The following is a 15,915-nucleotide window of genomic DNA, read 5'->3' on the forward strand; positions in this document are numbered from 1 at the left end:
GAAGTTCCGCTTTGTCCTCCCGGAAGAAGACTTCTGTGAGAGGGTAATTAAAAAATAAAACGATGAAATAAAATGCAGTATATTAAAATAAAACAAAACAAGGGACACAATAATAATACGATACAATAAATTACAATGCAGTACAATAAAAAAAATAATTTAAATTTAATGACAACTTATCATAACCATCCATCTTCTGCCTCACACCTGGGTTTGGGTGGTGAGGGCAGTAGCCTGAGCCAAAAAGACCAGACCTCCTTGACCCCCAGTCACCTTCAACAGCTTATCCAGGGGGAACACTGAGATGATCCCATTTCAGCTGAGAAATTTTATCTCTGAAGTGAAAGCATCCCTAAAAACAACCCAGGAGGCATCCTAGTCAGGTGCCCAAACTACCTCAACCGGCTCCTTTTAATGTGGAGGAGTAGCAGCTCTACTCTGAGCCCCTCTCAAAAGACTAAACTCCTCACCTTGTCTGTGACAGAGAGGCCAACCACACTTCAGAAGAATCAGAATCAGAATAGGGTTTATTGCCAAATGTTGAGCAGATTGAGCAGCCCTACCACCGGGCCCCCCCAAGCCAACAGAGCTCCATGGATACTTGGGACACAAAAGTCCTCCACTACAGCAAGGCGATTTACGGAGGGGATCCTACACGGAGGAGTACAAATAAAAATAAACAAACATCACAAACATTTACACTTGAAATTTTTGTAATTACCGAATTAACATGCTGAACCTGGATAACGGAGAAGCTACACACAGTTAAAATCATCACATTTAACCCCGAGTGTGTGTGTGTGTGTGCGCGCGTCCATTCACACTGTTTCAGATCAAACAAACTTAAATATCAAAGTTAATCTGAGTGAATACAAATACACTTTTGATCATTTCGTTTATTAGGGGAACATGAACAAGTAGCAGGTACAGGCTTAGTTTCATCACTGACATCAATGTTAAAGAGTTCGACCAGTGGCAACATCTGCTCAGCTTCATATCTGATATTAATGAAGCTGTTCAGGCTTGCAGGTTACAGACAGATCAGCAACAGCTGATGATGTGAGCTAAAGTTCTTATGACTGACATGTTTCTGATGCTTCCAGATTTATTTTTTTTGTAACTAAACCAAACCTGATGCAGGCTGTGGCCACTACTCTCAGGTAAACTGACAATCCTCGGGTTCATTTCTCACATTCATCTCCCACTTCCTGTGACCTCTGACCCTGACTAATGATGTTAGTATAAATGAAGCCCTATATGGAAAAGAGATCCTGGATAAAGAGATGCTCAGGGACCTGATGACGTGCTCTGAGCTCTGAGATCTTCATAAAATAATTTTAAAGTCAAATTTAACTGCACTAAAACCCAAAGAAACACGGCTTTAAGTCATCTGTGAACAGAATTTAGGGCATTGATTGATCAATAAGTCATTTTAGTGGGGCATTTTTATTCACAGAAAAAAACTGAGCTGCTTGGAGTTTGATTCAGTTTCAATAGTCAGAAGTTTGGAAGTTAAAAACATTTCTGAAGTTATAATTGTAATAACAGGATAATAAATCTGATGAATAATAGTGTGCCTCAATGCTCCAAAAAGGAATTTTATTAAAAATAATAATTAAACCAAAACAGCTTCTGAGTTTCATTTAAATGTTTGAAGTAAAGTAACGATTCACACAATCAAATGACTTCACTGATCAGCAGGTTCTTTTTTATTTAACAGTCATTAAGGATGAAAATAAATAATACAGTATACATGAACACCTGAGGCCACTGTGACCTTTAGTGTTACAGCACAAACTCACAACAAACAAAAACCTAACATTAAACAGTGAAAGCAGTAGACATAATCTCCGGTCTTCATACCTGAACCACCAGGAGCTTAATCAATAATCCATAGTAGCAAGTAATCAATAGTCAATACATCAATGATTAATCAGTCTGTTAAGGCTGCATGTCACCTCCAAACTGAGGTCGTATCATACCCATGCTCCATGCAGCTCACAGCCTGGTTATGATACAGCCCCCGCTCTAAAGGTCAGCAATCATTGATCAATCGATCGATCAATAAACATTTCTCCTCATCCGTCCGGTCCAGGATGAAAATGGGCAACAGAAGTGGAGATGGAGCAGTTTCTTCTTGTCTGTGACGCTCTCTGGACTCTGAGCAGGAGAAGTGATCAAGATTGGAGGACAGCTCCTTCTTAAAGGCTCGGCGTTCCTCCTCTTCCTCACAGTCTTCCTCACGCTGAACCCCTTTAACCGTTTCAGTGGCCGTGAGTCTTCTAATCTGACTGTGTGACGATGTTTTGAGGATTTGGAGGATTGAGGAGGATCACCTGGTCAGGTAAATCTGAAATATCCGGATTACATAGGAAGTCGGACACACGGAAAAACAAAAGACTCTTATTGGATTTAGATCCGTCAGCCACCTGCTGCTGCTCTTCATCATCAGGAGTCTTCATCGCCCTGCTGCGGGCCTGACAGCAGCTTGTGTTTATTACACTAAAAACTTTGTAAACATATCATGAACAATATTATACAGCAGGGACTTACCTCTGCATGTGTAAGAAGGATTTTTAGAGTTGGCAGCAGAGCAGCAGTCAGCTCTGTTGCCTCACTAAAAGAAGATCCTTGTTTGAATCCACCAGCTGGCCTGGTTCTGTCTGCATGTTCTCCCTGTTCCTCCCTGGGTTCTCTATGGCTTCCTCCTACGTCCACACATCTCTCTGACACTGGTGACCTGTCCAGGTGTCTACTGTGGTAAAAAGTAGCTTCCATCAACTACGCCAAATTTCTAAGGCTATACCTTTATACCACGCAGAGATCTAGCGAAACTTATTCATGCATTCATCACTTCAAGACTAGATTATTGTAACTCTCTTTACTTGGGCCTCCAATCTTCCCTCCTTCAACGATTGCAGTTGGTCCAAAATGCCGCAGCACATCTTTTAACCGGCACTAGAAGGTATGATTCCATCACCCCTGTTCTAGCCAACTTACACTGGCTTCCTATCAAATATCAAATCAATTTAAAAATCTTATTGTTTACGTATAAAATCCTGACATTCGCGCATCAGATTCTATTCAATCTTTTAAATCTAAAAACGTACTTGTTTAACCTGGTTTTTAAGGCTAATTAGTGTGGTTTTTATCTGGATCTGCATTTATATTATGTAATTATTTTATATCTGTAATTTATATTTTATATTGTGATTTTATCTGTATCATGGTTTTACTGGAAAGCACTTTGGTGCACTTTGGTCTTTAAATGTTCTATACAAATAAATTTGGTATGATATGATCTGATATGATATGATCTGATATGAAGTGTACCCCGCCTGTCACCCACCGACCCGCCCACAGCCCTCAGCTGGTTGGATGGATGCTGATGTTTCTAGTTATTATGTGTAACCAAACTTAAATAGTACAAATAAATCATTTAGCATAACTAAAGTTTGAATTTCATGTTATTAGCTGTTAATATGATTGCTGTTTTATGTTTAGATCACTAATAATTTAGTTAGTGAAATCAATCATTAAATTAAGTCTGTTTGGTAACATCAACTGACCACAGGGTTCCAGGTTCAATTCCTCCGAGTTAAAGGGCTAATTCCAGAGCCATTTACTAAAACACTAAATAAATAAATAAATAAATAAAACCAGTCAGAGTTTTATAAAAACAATGTATAGGTGAAAGAAATGAAGACGTGCATGCAACCACGATCACTTTTAAAGCAGGAAGTATGTTTTGAGTTTTCTGAAGTGAACTCGGGTGGATCCGTGTGTTCAAAGAGAAAACCTTCTGTAAGCAGATTAAGGAGTCAGAAGTTCTTAATCCTGAAAGTTTAGAAAAATCCCAGCAGCATAATCTTTGCTGTAAGTGGTTTATGAGCGTATATAAGAGGCTGACACAGCGGCAGCAGCAGAGAGCTCAGGGTCACAATGGGGAAATACTTCCACCTGTACGAGAACATCTCCAAAGTCAGTCCCTTCGAGGGGCCCCAGTATTACCTGGCCCCTACCTGGGCCTTTTACCTGCAGGCTGCCTTTATGGGATTTGTCCTGTTTGCTGGCACACCTTTAAACTTCGTTGTTCTCGTGGCGACGATGAAGTACAAGAAGCTCAGAGTTCCCCTCAACTTCATTCTTGTCAACATCTCCTTCTCTGGCTTCATCTTTGTCACCTTCTCCGTCAGCCAGGTGTTCTTAGCCTCCATGCGAGGTTACTACTTCCTGGGTCACACGCTGTGTGCTATGGAGGCTGCCGTGGGCGCAATTGCAGGTAAACCACCCGATCCATTGGCAGGATACGTACAGATGTGTGCAGGTGTAATGGTGTGTTTCTCCCTCCTCCTCAGGTCTGGTGACCGCCTGGTCTTTGGCGGTGCTTTCCTTTGAGAGGTACCTGGTCATCTGTAAACCATTCGGAGCCTTTAAGTTTGGCTCAAATCACGCTCTGGCTGCAGTGGCCTTCACTTGGTTCATGGGGGTTGGCTGTGCCTGCCCACCTTTCTTTGGCTGGAGCAGGTACTGTAGGCACCAGGTGATTCTGCCCATGTGTGTGCTGCACAGGTGAACTGATTGTCTGTGTTGGTAGGTACATCCCTGAAGGTCTGGGCTGCTCCTGTGGACCCGACTGGTACACTCACAACGAAGAGTACAACACGACCAGCTACATTTACTTCCTGTTGATCACCTGCTTCATCATTCCTCTTACCATCATCATCTTCTGCTACTCCCAGCTGCTGGGTGCTCTGAGAGCAGTGAGTCAATCAATCAATCAATCAATCAATCAATCAATCAATCAATCAATCAATCAATCAATCAATCAATCAATCAATCAATCAACACTAAGTGATTAACTGAGTCTCTGTGCTGGTTGTGTGTTTGGAGCTTGAGAACTTCACTCCATTAAAGCTTAGCCTTGCTGTTTCCTCTGCAGGTTGCAGCCCAACAGGCTGAGTCGGCCTCCACCCAGAAGGCGGAGAAGGAGGTGTCAAGAATGATCATCGTTATGGTGGGGTCCTTCGTCACCTGCTACGGCCCGTACGCCCTGGCAGCTCTTTACTTTGCCTACTCCACAGATGAAAACAAAGACTATCGACTTGTCACCATCCCGGCGTTTTTCTCTAAGAGCTCCTGCGTCTACAACCCGCTCATCTACGTCTTCATGAACAAACAGGTGAGCACACTCAGATAACACAGTGCAGAACGCAGGGTTTAGTTTTTCGCAGCTTTTCTCTGACAGTTTGAGTTGGCCCTGCCGCTGAAGTGATGACGAGTTCTTCTGTTCTGGTCTTAGTTTAATGGCTGCATCATGGAGATGGTGTTTGGAAAGAAAATGGACGAATCCTCTGAAGTTTCCACAAAGACTGAAGTGTCCACAGCTTCTTAATGCTCACACCAAAGTGACACTGAGGACTTTTAAAAGGGCGTGACTGAGCTGAAGAGGACTTTCACAGGTCAGAGTTTGGAGGACGAATGTTTCCTGTATACTCATCGTTACATGTAAATACAGTTTATACGTACACACGATCAGCTGATATCTATGTTCCTGTAGAACATACGTGTTTAGATAAAAGGCAAAAATAAACATTAAAAACAATGAAGCGTCTTTCTTTAGACTTTCTGAATAAAACGTTCACGAAACCAAACTCCGAGTTTCACTTTTTTTTTATTGATAAACAGGTAAAAATGTGACATATAACTCAGACTTTGTCTGTAGATTTTTTTAAGTTTTAAGGCATCTTTAAATCTTTATAAAAACATTTGTTATTTGCTCCAAAAGTGGCAACGCTCTGAAGTACGAAGTACGACAGTAAAGCGCTCTCACCTGAACTCACATGAGCACTCCTTTTAGTCCACCTGTGTCCCAATGACATAATTTTCTTCAATGCTAAATGAAATAAATGTGGATTTTAGTGAAATGGCGGCTCAGTGTTTTACACTTCTGTACTGCAGAAACTCCTGAGTAGCAAAAACACATACGAAAAATTAAAAACTCGTAAAGTCTGACCCAACAACCTGGCAGTAACTGTTGAACATCAAAACTGTTTTTGTTCTTTGGCTCTAAAAATAAATTATCTCCATAAAGTTTCCACCAAAATTCAGAAACCGTTTGTTCCAGCGACGCTTCAATTATGTGACCTTCTAGAACTCGTCGTGTCGCAGTAGCGCCTCTCCAAAGTCTGTCACCTGACTTCCAACAAACACCTCATGCTTGTCCAGGATCTCTTTCTTGCTCAGTTTTCCATCCTGAAGACACAAAAATCAGCTGTTACACATGCAAGCAGGTAAACAGAAAGCTGCGAGGGGCGTTTTTGGTTCAGCCTCACCTGGTTGGCATCAGACTCATGCAGCAGATGTCGGGCTTCGGCCTCGGCATGGTCATAGTCAGAAGGAAGGATCCAGTCCATCGTCTCCTCTTTGTCCATCTTCCCGTCCTTGTTTTTGTCTCTGAACTCCGAGAACTGCTGACGCTCTGTCGCCACCCACTCAGGCTCCTTCTCGCCGTTCTCAGATATGTACATGTCACCTACGACAATTCAATTCAGTTTTTTTATATAGCACAAATAACAACATTTTCCTCAAGGCAATACAATAATAAGGAGAAACTCCAACAATCATATGGCGCCCTATAAGCAAGCACTTTGGTGACAGTGGGAACGAAAAACTCCCTTTTAACAGGAAGAAACCTGCAGCAGAACCGGGCTCAGGGAGGGGCGATTGGACGTGACAGGAAGTGACCATACTTAGAAGAGGAAGTTAAACTTATCTGTTTGGTTACAGTCTGTTCACGCACGCGCGCACACACACACACACACACACACACACACACACACACACACACACACACACACACACACACACACACACACACACACACACACACACACACACACACACACACACACACACACACTTCCACCTAACAAGCACTCTGATTGGCTAATCATAAAAGGGAAAGCTACAGCACACAGAATAAATTCAGCTGCAGGTAAATTTCGTGGTATTCAGCAGCGAGCTCGTCACAGTGCTGCCCCCTGCTGCCTGACATCACAAAAAGCATGCATAGGCTCCAAGGTCCATTTTCATCATGAGACCATCACTGCTGAGTCCGTCTGTCAGGAGAAGGTAAAGGCCTGACCTCCTGACCTTCAGATCAGCTGCTTCCTGTTTCCTCTAATGCTCCACCTGATCGATAAAACCTCACCGATATACTCCTTCAGGTCGATAAACCCGTCTCCATTCTTGTCGATGTCTTCGATCGTTTCCTGTGACAAAAAAAGAAAGTTAAATATTTGAAACAAAACAGTGGGTCACATGACCCCACAACATCAGTCTCACCTGCACCACGACGTCCTTCATGTACTCGTGTTCTTCAGGATGAAGAAAAGCGGTAAACTCTTGTTTGTCTGCGATGAGGTCTCCGTTCCTGTCTGCGACCCGGAACCTCCGCTCGTCCCTCAACATCATGTGGGTGTAGTTGTACTCTGATTCCTTCGGAGGGTCATCTGGAGCCAAGCAATGAGAGACCTGATCAGATCGGTTACAGCACATTAACGTTTATCAAAGAAGACCTAATAACCTCAGACGGAGTACTGACCCAGATAACTGCCGTATGTCACGTTCTTGTACTCTTCCCAGCTGATGCGGCCGTCGCCATTCAAGTCGAAGTCTTTCCACTGATGCTCCACGCTGCCAGAGATGTGCTTCCTCTGAGCGTTTTTGATCCAGGCCTTCAGCTCCTCCTCAGAGACGAAACCATCGCGGTTAGTGTCAATTTTATCCACGATGATGCTGCAGAGACACGAATTACCAGAGCACAAAGCCAAAAACAACATCTTAATGAGAGGCAACAAAAATAAAGACTGGACTTGAGAAATATCAAACCTAACTGTACCCAAACTGAGCTCACAGGTCCAGGAAATACACTGGACTTTATTTTAACTGTATTGAGTTTTCTGTGAACACAGCCGAGCTGAGTATGTGAGTTGAAAATGTAAAGTTTCTCCTGCGTCTGCAGCAGCTGGAGGTGGAGACGACCAGTGAGGACGTCTATTTCCTCACGGTCAGGATGACGCAGCTACAGGAAGTGATTATCTGAATTTCTCATTATGCTCTGTGGACCCTGTCCCTGCACAGCGCTCAGCCACAGTCTGCTCGGGCTGTACTTCAATGTGGAAAGCCGAGGCCGGCCTGCTTCTCTTCATCACTCAGAAAAACTAGACGAAGCTTCAGATGACCTGAACTCACCCTAGTCTGCGTTGGCTCTCCTCTGGAGTAAGTTGCTCGAAGGTTTTGGCCTCCTCTTGTCCCAAAAACGCTTCGTGGTCGTAGTCGAAGTTTTTCTGGTCATCATGCTCAAGCGCGCTCAGAGGCTCCTCATGATGGACCCGACTTTTCCTCTCTGTGGGCTTACTGCTGCTGCTGACCACCACAGCAAGGATGAGGAACACAAACACTGGACGCACCATCCTGACATACACTGTGACACACATACAGAGACACACACACACATACGCACGCACGCAATTCCACACCCCACACACAGAAACAAAGTTCACGTTTTAAGCTTTAAATTCCTCTTTGAATATTTTCACTCACAGTCAGCTTCTCTCGTAAACGTCAGTTACGTAATAATAAACTCTGTTTTTTACAAACATCACAGTTTCTGTTTACTGTTGATATTCATAAAACTGCAGATTGCCTCAAACTCGCTACAGCTGTTGGAGCATCAGCTCACCTGCTCTCCTCTCACCTGTGCGCATGATACTCTTACACCGGGTGACCGCTGCTCTGCTCGTTCCTCACACCGAGCCCAGCTGCCAGCGGCCCCACGGAGCCGCCTCCGGGCCTCCGAAGCCAATCAGAGCCCGCCTCAGACTTTTCCTTCGACCTGATTGGTCCACCTCACTTACACGTCATGCTCCCTCGATGATGTCAGAGGGTTGCTGTCCGCGGACTCTTTTCTCATTGGTTCTTCTTCACGAGAGGAAAGAAGGAAGCGCTCATGCCACGTCCGCAGACCCGCGCGCTGACATGAAGGGGGCGGGGCGGAAAAAGCATGAAGTTTAAAAAAGATGAAACTGTATTTCCTGCAGATTCTTTCGTTCACGTTTATTTAACTTAACACGAGACCCCCACTGTGGTCATCCCCAATAAAACTCTATCTATAATCTCACGTACAAACAGCGACATTTAAATAAAGTAAAAGTACTAATAGTAAAAAACCCCTCAGTTTTAAGAGGTTTGTCTGATAGGAACATAAAATAATCTGTGGGGATTATAATCTCAGGCTCCGGTTGGAACCGCCTGTTGATTATTATTAATCACACAGTTCTCCACTTGCACTCAGCCAGCAGCACATCTTTGTGTTTCTTTCGTCACACAAACAGGAAGTAGTCACATGACCTTTGCCGGTTTTCATGATGCTGAGGTGTCTTATGACATGTTTGTCGCTCACTTTTTAATTTTTTAATTTTTGTGAAATCAAACATTTGTTCTTGGACCACAGTCCATTTCTTACATAACATCCTTTTTTCCCAAGTTTAGTATGAAAATGATGAGCTAATGCAAAATCCTGTGATCTGATATTGTAAGTTGTTTTAAACTTAAGCAAAGTGCAGCAGTAATAGGTGAGCAGGTAAGCAGGTGAGCAGGCCCTCTGTGAGAGACTGTAATCAAAAGGTGGTGCTGTGTTGTGTTTAAAAACGCCCTCCATCAGAGTTCACAGTGAATGGTAAAATCCAGTGGCAGACTCAGAGCTTCAGGGTGGAGCAGAAGCATGCAAACATCATCCCACGAATCTCTGGACAGAAACACGATTCGCTTCTGCACAAAGATTTTCTTAAGTCTGGCACCCACATGGAGTCGTCTCATTATTTAGTGTTTGCAGTGGGTCTGGGGTCTGCTTGTTCTTGCTTTTCTGTACTGCAGATTCTTCTATAATCAGCAGACTGCAGCCAGGTCTGAGGAGAGGCACACAACACCAACTGGACTGAAAGTCACCCATCACAGCCCTCATCAGACACTAACCATGACCCACCTCACCTTCTATCACCACCTCATGGCCATGCCCAGGCACTGCACCCCATGTCTGAAATTTCTTCCAGCCTGCACTAAACTGCTCGCTATTGTCAAACCACCATGGAGCAACACAATCATTATACTTCTCCTTTCACTGTCATTTCACAACATGACAACAGTGTTGCAGAATTAGCCACTAACCCTTCATCTTATCAGCCCTGCAACAAGGAGACGCACAGCTCTGTGCTGATTCTGCGCTGGATCAGAGAGCTGGTTTTCCTAGAATGCCAAACTTTATCCACACATCTTAAAACAATGTCAGTGTCTTGGAATAAAGCACTCCACAGGTGTTGGCAAAAGTACATTTTGATGGCTTTACTGATTATCCATCACCATGCCCTCAACACTGCCATCTTCCGCACTGCTCGGGAGGATAAATCAATATAACCACCCCATGTTTTCAGCTGTGGGATTGTTCCCAAGCTTCACTGTTGAGTAAGTTGGAAGGGGAACTAACCCATCTTACCTCACCTTTTACCTCCATATACATCACAATTAGACCTTTGGCATATACTTGAACAAAACCAAAAGCTCAACAATGATTAGAATGAGTCCAAATAATTTAAAGTAAAAAGTCATTTCTGGAAACCTGAGATTCTGAACTTTATGTACATGAAGATTACATCACATTTTTTCTCTTTCATAGGTAATTATAATTTTTTAATTACCCAACAGCAAGGAGACGCTGGAGTTATTATATGTTAATAATGGAGCAGAGATCTAAACCCTTATTGGTGCTGCTGAGACAGGTGTAGTGGTGTTCTTTAGGTGGTGCTGTTAAATGACTCTCTTCACATGTAGTCCAACCGATGTTCTAAATCCAAAAATGCTACATTTTACAATTTAGAAACATGCTACATTTTAGAAATGACTTTTTTTTTTAAAGGAATTTGACACAAACAATGATTTTTTTAAATTGTGATATTAAAATAAAACAATAACAATCACTAATGCTTCCAGTCGTTTTTCAGAGTGCATGGCAAGAACGGGACCAAAATGGAGGATTTTGTAAATTCTCTCTGTTATTTACAGTGGGAATGTGAACAATACTGAAAGACTTTCCACAGACGTGGCTTCTGTAAATGTGCTCCTGACTCCCGCTCAGTTCTTGTGGTCGGTGGTGTGACAGGTAAACAACTCCAACACTCAATATTTACAAACGCTCCGCTCCCACGACACTCATCTCCAGGTTCCTAACAAGACACAAAACACATACACACAACATGCTGGTCCAGACCGGCTTCACCTGGGACAGATGAAATGAGTTATGAATCCTGATATTACTAGGAAGGTTCAAACGAACAGTCACTGGGTTAATAATTAACAGCACCTCAAATGTGCCAATGAACCAAGTTTCCTACTTCTTAGATTTGGTCCTCAGAGGTACATTTTTGGTGAAACATGACAATCTGCCAAATGTTTATTTTGTTCCACTGACCTGAGGATCTGGACTCCTGCTCAGTTCAACTAAACTCTGCACATCTTTGGCACAAAGTATCATCAAGTCATATTTGTGACTTTTAGCACTGTTTCTTTCATATTTTTTTTAATGCGGCCCTCACTCAGTTTTGTGGAAGTGACTCTGACAGCTTATTGATTTGACAAAGCTATATCATTACTTCTGTATATATGATTACTCTCTGGTATGTGCAGAACAGTTTGCATCTTTAACAGAATAGATATTAAATTGCGCTGTAGCTGTTTTCTAACTCACAAAGACTTTCACTGTTTTCTTCACTTACATCCCCAAACTCCCCCTTATTTTCAGCATGTAACATTTGCTCTTGTCCAGCATCACTGCCATGGGTTAGATAATCACAACCAACAATTTTTGATTTGAATTTCTTCCAGTTGTGTTTTACTCCCATGTGTGTTGAAAGTGAAGTGAAAGTTTGAAGCCAAACTCAACAAACCTACATGACAGATAGCAATGACTCAATGCTCAAGCCAGATGGGCTCCTTTTCCCCCCACTCAATTTAACTTCACTATCGTTCCAGTCATGCCTCTCACAACACAAAGCGTTCACAACAATTCTACACCTCTGATACTATGCCTCTGAAAACGCCACAATCCTGCATCTGTAGCTCCTTAACTTGGGAGATTGAGTCTCTGGTGAGAAACACAGAGAGAAATGAGCTCGACGCAGTTAACGTAACCCCCAACCGACAGTATGTTTCCTCTAGTGTCCATTTACAAGTTTTCCACTGTGCTCACACCAGCCATTCTGGTAACAATAGCACCATCACTCTCTTTCGGAGTTTGTTTTGGTGGCCAATTTTAATGAAGGACATTAATGTCTGTCTGTACCACATGTGCTCAAAACAATTTTTCCAGCTCTCCTTCTGCTCACCTACTTACTATACTTCAGCTGCTGCATGACCCGCTACGGGTAGAGGCCCTCCACCCTGTTCACACAGAAAGAAATATTTTTATGGTGCAAATTCATTTTTCCAATTCACTCACTAAGATATAGAGAAACAACCTCATAGTAATTACCAATTTCATAGGCATAAGCAATTTCGTTTTAACTATCTAACTTGCATTCCCTAGCATCAATTCCACATGACATGATGGGGTGCACTAGACAAAAGAGACATCAGCGAGAATTTTTAACCATTGGTGTGAGAGCTTGCGGCTCAGTGCAAGTTTAGGGGGACCGTAGAGCTGCTGGAGCGAGGGTGTTTGGAAAAGAGCTCCATGCCCCAACCAGATTTGAGATGGTCATTAATTCTCCCAGGCAGAGCTTTGCCACAGAGAGTTGGGGAATAGTTGCAATCATAGCAATTTAAGTACCCAATTGTACATACTGTCCACGATTCCTGGACAAGGAGGAACGCTGGTTTGAGTGCGGAGTCAATAAGGCCGTTTACGTGAAAAGGGAAAGACATCTCTGAATCGAGGAGGGGGCCTAAGGGTACATCTTTTGCCATATTACAATGCTGTGATTGCAGCCATTCCCCAACTCTCTGTGAATGGTACTCATGTCCATTGATCAATGGTCTTTGATCAGTAGGTGTTGATCAATGGTCATGAGAATTAGCATAATCATGATGAAGGAACTGACCTCACAGCCCATTGTTCCTTCAGTGGGCTGGTTTCAGTCATTATGCAAATGTACCATTTATAAGGTTGGGGAAACCTGCAGTCAGCTGAGGCTGAAGAAGTCACTTGGATGAGTGACGAAATGTTTCTCCCACTGAAAACGCTACGTCCAGATGAACAGAATCCACCTTTGGAGATTTACTTACCTGGATGGTTGAGAATGCATCAAAACAATTATAAGGCTTCTCATAAAAACATTAAATGCAAAAGGGTTTCTCAACACACAAAGCAAAATATGAGGCTACAGATGATAATAAATTAAGAGCCATTTGGGAGCCAAAAGAGCCAGGTCTTCTTTGGGAGCTGTGCCACAAGAGCCGGCTCTCTGAAAAGAGCAGAACTTCCTATCACTAGTGTGCAGACTGGTTTTCCATACTACGGACCCTACTACCACAGATGGAGGGAACTTCAGCTGAAGTACAGAATTGGGGAAGTTCTCGGTAAGGCCTGGGCATGTCATGTTAATGGAGGCTCGTCTATTGCATTGCTTTGTTTGTTTTGTGTGTGTGTTTTTCAGAATCAGAATAATCCCCAGAGAAATTATGTGGATTACAGTTGCTCCAAGACAATAACAGACTGAACTAAACATATATTTCAAAGTGTCCGTGGGAGCAGCTAAACATACTGAGGTCCAGTGTACAGACCCGCCTCCAAACAAAACCAGCAGAGGATTCTCCTCCTTCCTCACCACCCTCACCAAAACCTTCATCGGAGACTCCGTGTTGCCAGACTCCCACCTTTTGCAAAAAGGGAGTGCAGATTGACAGCTTTGCAGGGGCAAAATGGTGCCACGCAGAAGCTGTGCTGGAGAAAGCAACCTGCGACATGATGATGGAGAAATTTGTCTTATCCTTTGGCTGGAACAACAAGTCACAGAAGGATAAAAAAATGCCAGTGACTGAGCTGAAAAGGGCACTGAAGACAGCCCAAAAGAGATTTCCGGAAGCTGAAATCTTCATCCCGATCATCAATTTCTCCAATGCCCTTCCCCACAAAGAACAAACCTCCCTTCTCCATTTAAATAACTTAATTTTAAGGTTTGAAAGAACACATTCCTGCATTGCCTGCTTTTAACTTTTGCACTGAGACAGTATTAATTGGATTAAAAAATAAATGCAATATCTGTGTTACGTTACAGCATTAGAATGAATATGTAAATTGAACATCCCCATAAGCTTGAAGCAGTGGGAGGGGGTGAATGGTGTAGTAAACCATTCTAAAGAATTTCAGCCTTCCACTTCTCAGCTGAATAGGGGTCGCAATTTAATTCCCACACAGGGCTACAATAAAAATCTATGGTGCCAATGTAAATATGATATCCAACAATATCATAGAAGGGTCAAATTGGCTATATATTATGGGAATAAAAACGATTCGGAACTTCAGCCTTTTACCCTGAAATCTGACTGGTCTCGCCACATAGGTCAGCATCCGCCCCAGGTAGTCACCCTGGTGAAAGCTGCACTGGGATTATTTCCAAAACTATTTTCGAATAAGTTGCATCAAACCTAACTTAACTACAGAAGAAACAAAAGCTTTAAAAAAAATCGAGGAAAACAAATTATTCTAAAACCAGCAGACAAGGCGAGTGCTGTAGTGATTTTGGGAGGCTACAGGCAGCTGAATGGCAAAACATACTACTTCAAGTTAAAGAAACCAGTTTATTTAGACACAATACCAGTAGTTGAAAAGGTAATTAATAACTTGTATCAGAAGAAGCACAGGAAGTATTTATTGAGTAAAGGGCAAGGCTCTTCTATAACTAAAAGCCCCCACTGAATCCTTTCTGTTTACAATTGACATTGATAGACTCTATACAAATATAGACATTAAAGAAGGGATAAATGCAGTAAGGAGAATTTATCAGAAATTCTTACAAGAGAAGACAAATTATTACTGGAACTGCTAGAAGTAATGAAAAATGATTGTGAATTCAACAGGGACTTCTATTTGCAAATATAAGCGGTGGTGATGGTGAAAAGTTTGCCCCTGCATATGCCATGCGTCATGGCAGAGTGGGAGACCTCTGTCTTAGAAAAATATGAGAAAAAAACGTTACATTGTTATCGGTTTATCGGTTTCTTGATGATATTTGGGGAATATGGCAACATTCTGAACAAGATTTTGATGTGTTTCTAAGGACTCTGAACAACCATAATGCCTCAATTAAGCTTAAATCCACTATTAAAAAAACCTCAATTGATTTCTTGGATACAACCACATTTAAGGGGCCAAATTTTCAAAAATAACCATAGACTGGATGTAAAAGTATTTTTCAAACCCACAGATACACATGCCCCCTTGTTTAAGACAAGCTTTCATGAAATCTTAATAATCTCCAATTATTGAGATTTCATAGGATCTGAACTCAGCAGACTGATTTCAGGAAAGCTACTAAAATTCAATTCTCGGCATTGTCCACAAGAGGGTCCTGTCGCCTTTTCTTAAGGAAGTGTTTCAAATCCTTTTTACAAACCAGGCCCATTGATGTCTCTCCTGTTCTCCCAGTGGCTACCATGTTTGCCCCATCCCCACCAGATGAATTAGGAACCACTTTCAGAAACTTGTTCAGGACACCCAAATGTTTTGAGATTATAAGTTAATTGCAGCCTTTAGGAGAAATAAAAACCTGAGAGATGATCTTATAAAGGCCAAAATCACACCACTCTCTGAGGCTAGACCCAGACCTCAGAGGCCAATTTTTCAGCACCGTAAATGGTTGC

At 42.5% G+C, this 15,915-nt stretch overlaps 2 protein-coding genes across 3 annotated transcripts; one reads left to right on the forward strand and one right to left on the reverse strand.

Moving 5' to 3' along the window:
- The first annotated feature begins 3,942 nt into the window (after nt 1-3,942).
- On the forward strand, nt 3,943-5,633 carry opn1sw1 (opsin 1 (cone pigments), short-wave-sensitive 1). The gene is made up of 5 exons (XM_031731553.2): nt 3,943-4,282; nt 4,359-4,527; nt 4,598-4,763; nt 4,943-5,182; nt 5,303-5,633. The coding sequence occupies exons 1-5, from the start codon at nt 3,943-3,945 to the stop codon at nt 5,393-5,395; spliced, it is 1,008 nt and encodes a 335-aa protein (XP_031587413.1). The 3' UTR covers nt 5,396-5,633.
- A 22-nt stretch (nt 5,634-5,655) lies between these two features.
- On the reverse strand, nt 5,656-8,895 carry calua (calumenin a). 2 transcript variants are annotated; one of them, XM_039601311.1, is made up of 7 exons: nt 8,762-8,895; nt 8,257-8,488; nt 7,607-7,800; nt 7,348-7,514; nt 7,214-7,274; nt 6,336-6,535; nt 5,656-6,255 (listed from the first exon to the last, which is right to left on the reverse strand). In XM_039601311.1, exons 1-7 carry the CDS (start codon nt 8,769-8,771, stop codon nt 6,151-6,153), a joined length of 969 nt encoding a protein of 322 aa, XP_039457245.1. In that variant the 5' UTR covers nt 8,772-8,895; the 3' UTR covers nt 5,656-6,150. The 2 variants fall into 2 exon arrangements, with proteins under 2 accessions (XP_039457245.1, XP_039457244.1); XM_039601310.1 differs by having other exon boundaries at nt 8,747-8,869.
- Nucleotides 8,896-15,915: the final 7,020 nt, after the last annotated feature.

Source organism: Oreochromis aureus, linkage group 17 (assembly GCF_013358895.1).
Source record: "Oreochromis aureus strain Israel breed Guangdong linkage group 17, ZZ_aureus, whole genome shotgun sequence".
Lineage (NCBI taxonomy): Eukaryota > Metazoa > Chordata > Actinopteri > Cichliformes > Cichlidae > Oreochromis > Oreochromis aureus.